At 38.2% G+C, this 5,163-nt stretch overlaps 1 protein-coding gene across 1 annotated transcript; it reads left to right on the plus strand.

Moving 5' to 3' along the window:
• The first annotated feature begins 1,362 nt into the window (after positions 1-1,362).
• On the plus strand, positions 1,363-4,102 carry LOC139589488 (protein FAM240B-like). The gene is made up of 2 exons (XM_071425940.1): positions 1,363-1,508; positions 3,970-4,102. Exons 1-2 carry the CDS (start codon positions 1,363-1,365, stop codon positions 4,100-4,102), a joined length of 279 nt encoding a protein of 92 aa, XP_071282041.1.
• The last annotated feature ends 1,061 nt before the right edge of the window (positions 4,103-5,163 follow it).

A 5,163-nucleotide genomic window follows, 5' to 3' on the forward strand; every position in this document is an offset into this window, starting at 1 on the left:
TATTTGTTATTACCGATCTTTTTCTAAAAAATTGATACAGGAAAATTATGATAAATCTAAAACATTCAATTTAGGAAGATGCCCAGAACTTATCTTAAAACTTAGTTTTAAGATGCCAGGAGTTTCAAATACTGCATTTGATAGTAACCTTTCAGAAATCTGCATTAATTGTATTACATCTGACTGTCCTTTATGTTTACTCTGATCTTCTTCTTTACAGCACTGTACAAAGCAAAAGTTTCTTCAGATTGGCCTACATTAGCATAGCCTTTGTTGTACTTATCCAGAATAGCTCCTAAAGTATGAAATCATCAAGAAAGAAGATTCACAAGTCCATATCAGGGTCTATGAGGCATTGAATCATCACCATTAGAGTGGAGTGTTGGCAAAAGTATCTAATGATAGTAGAATGCAAGTAAACACAAGGAAGCAAGGGATTTATTTCATAGCAACCCTCATATTAAGCGCTGATCTAGTCATAGAAAACTCTGGAGTTTAGGTTTTTGGGGTTTTTCTTTCTTGTATCCTCCTGCTTCCTGGTGGGATTTAATGGAGGATGCTGATTCAGGAAATAGGCTACAGAACCTAACTTTTCAAAGTACCATTACCATCTGATAATCAACACAATACAGTAATATCAGCAAGGACATCAGACACGATGAGAATTTTAATGTTTCAATAGCATGCATTTAGCAAGGACAAAGTCACCTATTTTCTGTAATTATTTATTGGAATTGATCCCTGTATTTCAATGAGCTATACTTTTAAAAGCATTTAAGACTGAATTTTGTTAAAAAATAGAACAAGACCATAACAAGCTCCGCAGGGCTTTGCATCCTGTGTGTTTCAATTCAGATTCATAATTCCCTTGTATATTTTGTGCATGACATCATTTGGAGTAGCAAAAGGAATCTTTTAGGCGCCGTGCATTTCCCTGAGATAAAGCATCTATGATCTGTTTTAAGAATATGGAAGATAGAAAATAGGAAAGTCCTTCACATCTAATCTGAACTCCAGTGACAATAGCACTATATTTGAAAGCATTTTTCACAAGTTCTTCTAAAATTACTTAAAATATCACACATATTGAGGCATCCACAATATTTCAGTGAACTGTGCCATGCACAGTCATTGCTCAGCAGTAAAAATATCGTTATGCCATTCAGCTGTCACCTAAGGCCTGTTTCAATGCCTTATATTTTGGTTCAAGGCAGACTGCACACCAGTTACCTATTCTTTTCGGGTGACATAATTTATTTTAATAGCACTTCCCGAGAATGAAATTTCAAGGGGCTAAGTAAGAGAGTATCTGCCTCAGGTCAGGCTTTTGACTGCTCTGACCTCCAAATTGCTTTTCAGAAAATGAGCAAGCATACGAACTCTAGACGCCACAGGATGGGTGGTCATGATGCGGAAGAGCTGAAGAACTTCTGGGAAAAGGTCATCCAAGAGCAAACTAAGCAACAAGAAGCTGAAGAGTCTAGGCTAAGCAAAAGTGCCCTGAACAAGTAAGTGGTATTTTTTCTTTTCCACAAGACAGCAAGGCATGTCATCACGTGTTTTAAAATAAGGTAACCTGTTATTGTACTGCTTTATTCATAGCACAGATTGTGTTCTGGATCTTTGGCACTTTTCCTCTCACAGCTGCTTGTCTCATATTACCATGGCTCTTCTGCATGGAAACTCAGACACCCCTCACCCCTAAACCTCATGAGCATTCTTCAAAGGCCTTGGAGCACAGCCATGAAAAAATAAAGCACTTTGGAATTATGGCTTGTGACAGCCAGAAAATAGCAGGAATTTTACCTGGAACTGATAGAGCTACACAAATAAACAAAACAGTATTACATTAAAGGGACAACCACCCACCTAATCTGTAGAATAAAAAACCTGTGGCACCTTTGTCACGTTTAACAGCCCTCCACATCATATAAACCCAAAGGTAAAAATGACACAATGAGATTTTCCCATTCAATGGAAAATGCTGTGGGCTTTTTGTTGTTTTGGGGGTTTATTGTTTGTTTTAGTTTGGGGAGGGGGGGGGAGCTTTACAAAGCAGTATAAAACAACAGGAATTGCCTACAGAGAGAGCTATATAGCTATATTGTGGTACAGATAACTCTGCACATGTGTGGCGGACTGCTTCAAATATTTGTTCAACTTGTGAAAACTCAGAACTTTGAACCAGGGTCACTTGCACACTAAGTGAATCCCCTGACTACTAATGGGCAGAAACAGAGGACAAGAAATACCATGTCTCATGTGGCTTCCTTTTGTGCTTTTCTCCTGAAGCTAACAAAGGTTTTCTGCATAAACTTTTCTCAAAACTGGGACATTCACATAAACTAATTTGACTTCAACAAATTGGAAGGTCCTGCTAAAGGACTACTTCTTGGAAAAAATTCTAGGTACTTTGACCCCAGTGCCCAAGAAGGAAGTACTGTCATCATTTAGACACTTGGAAATCAAGATCTGGGCAGGCCTTGTATCTCAAAAAAAGTCACATGTGGACAATCCTTCTTCCAGTATCCTACTCCAACTATTCAGTAGTATTCTCAAATCCCAATCACAAAATTGCTGGAGAAAAAGCATGTATGGTAAAATCCGGGAAAGTGCTCAGCTTCACTGGAAACATTTATCACCCTAGATCACAAAAGACTACCAGGAGAAGACAGTGCAAATGAAATGCAATTTGTGGTTTAGATAACATTTTTGACTTCGCAAAGTTGAAAGTGTAAAAGTTCTACTCTGAAGAGTAGAGATGTTGTGAAAGGACCTTGAATATGTTTTAACTTACATAGTCAATATGTCATAACTGACCCATCACAACTGAAATAGACCCAAGCAAGTTCCTTCAAAGTCACTTGCCCAGTCAAAACCCAGTGTTCACAAACTATTCCATAGTTTGAAAAAAAGTGATGCTTTCGGGAGGTAATAGACACTATCAATACAAAACATACATATCCACTACCTCATGTAAGAGGCACTCGGGAGAATGGTGTGGTTTTACATAAAGGCTAGTGCTCCCTTTTTGACAGTAGGACACTGAGGAGAAACACCAGTATTCTCAATGGCAGATTTTTCCTAACTCGCTGCACCTCTCTTTTGAGGCTTATCTATATGCACAAAAGGATATTGAAGACTAGGTAGTTTAAAACACAATGTTTTAAACCAAACTCAGAATCAGATAATACAAGCACCCAAGTAGTGAAAGAGCTACTGCTGAGTTATTCTCAGATGAAATCATTGGCTGCTGTTCTTTTCACCACACCAAAGGTAATTTAAAACCTCATATATTCTGTGATGCATTTGGTATCACCATATAATATCTAATCTTATAACATTGCTGGGTCAGATGTTTCATAACATTTCCTTCAGAAAACAACCCAGCCAACAATATCTTGCAGTGGTCCCTAGAGATTTTCTCTTCTGTTTTTACTATGCGAGTGTCTTGAAGCTATGTGGTTCCTCTTGCATGTGATATCGATCCCTTTCATTTAACATGTACAGGGTCTACAGAGTTGATGTTGTTTTCTTTTTTATCCAAAAGGACATATTTTAAGTTCAGCCTCCTCTTCTCCACAACATTTTACAGCAGAACTTGAGGGGTTGGAGAAAAAACTGTATTTTTTAATTTACACATTGAATGACCTTACTGCATAGGCAGTACATCCGTGTGGCTTTGAGAATACCCCAGAGGGAAAAACAGAGTTCTTCCCAGTGACAGTATTTCAGCAGTTGTTTGACTCATTCGGAATCCAGCAATGTCAACCCCTGATAGTATCAGCACTATCCTTTTCTCCCCTGCATTCCCAATCTAGCAAGCTAGAGGGATGTGTAATTGGTAATAAATACAGGACAAGTGCTCTGGTGATGAAAGAGAGGAAAGCTTCGACCCTGTTGAAAAGCCCTGGATACATTTGAAGGATTTGGCTCAATAACTGCTAAGCACTTGTACTCTCTTTGCAGACTTCGCCAGGAATGGACTCTGCGACTGGAAGGTCGAATAAGGCAGGTCCAGGCGCACATGAAAACACAGCAAGAAAAAATGACACCACTGTCTATCGAGGCTCTTCCCTCACCAGATAAAACTGTTGCTTAAACTGTTGCTGTGCAAACACAGCAAGCACTGGGACTGATTCTGACCTGCATGTAGAAACCAGCAGTTACGCTGCTGAGCAACCAAAAGGTCAGATTCTGCCCTTTTTCCAAGCTATTTACTAGAGCTACTATTAAGGTCCTATTGAAATTCAGTGTAAGAATAATGCCACAGGGGAGTAAAAGCACAAAGGAATAGATGAGAAGCAGACAACTCTAATTTTTCCATGATATATTGTTTCCGTGATGTATCAGGATTCTCTTATGTAACTGCATTTCCAAGCAACAACAAGACACTCCTAGGAAAGAGGGTGGCTTGTTTAATAGGAATAATAGATACAGACAGCTGCATGCAAAATTGCACATTTCCATTTACACAGTTCAGAGAGTCTGGCTTAATGCACTCATAAGAGGTTCTGTCTTGATGAGCCACAGCAGAAGGAGTTAAGGATTAGCCTGATCAGCTGGCCAGGACGAGAAACATATTCTTTAATGAGGGAGGAAAAAAACCAACTTTCCTGATCAACATTTAAGAACATTTACAGATCTTAATAATTAAATAAATTTAAAAAAATAACTTTCTTGGGGAATGTCAGGAAAATCTACTGAGCCAGTAGTCTTTATAGTGAGCCAGTCAGACAAATGTTAGAATAGTAAGAGCAAGTCAGTGTGATAGTTTGAAATAGAAGGCAGCGAATCATAACAGCAAGGAAATGCTGCACAAAGTATCACTTGCCATACCTGACATGCACTAATCCAAACAACTTCTGCATCTTCTTCTGGGTTAGGTGAAACAAAGGTAGGAATAACAAAACACAGGGTAGTAACAGTGTGCCCTGTTTACCTATATGTCTATGTATCTAAATACTAGTCTTCTGTACTAAAACATTTGTTTGTTTTCTCTGCAAATAAACTTTGGAACACAAGAGAAGACTCGTAAGTCTAAACAGCTATTTTTGTCTAAGAGTATTGTGCCAGACAAAAATTTACTTTGAATCTATATTGATACCAAAGTAGTACGTAGAAATACATTTGATATTTCAAAACAACAAAAATTAAATCATT

Source organism: Agelaius tricolor, unplaced genomic scaffold (genome assembly GCF_023055355.1).
Source record: "Agelaius tricolor isolate 1412-34295 unplaced genomic scaffold, bAgeTri1.0.p SCAF_4, whole genome shotgun sequence".
Classification (NCBI taxonomy): Eukaryota; Metazoa; Chordata; class Aves; order Passeriformes; family Icteridae; genus Agelaius; species Agelaius tricolor.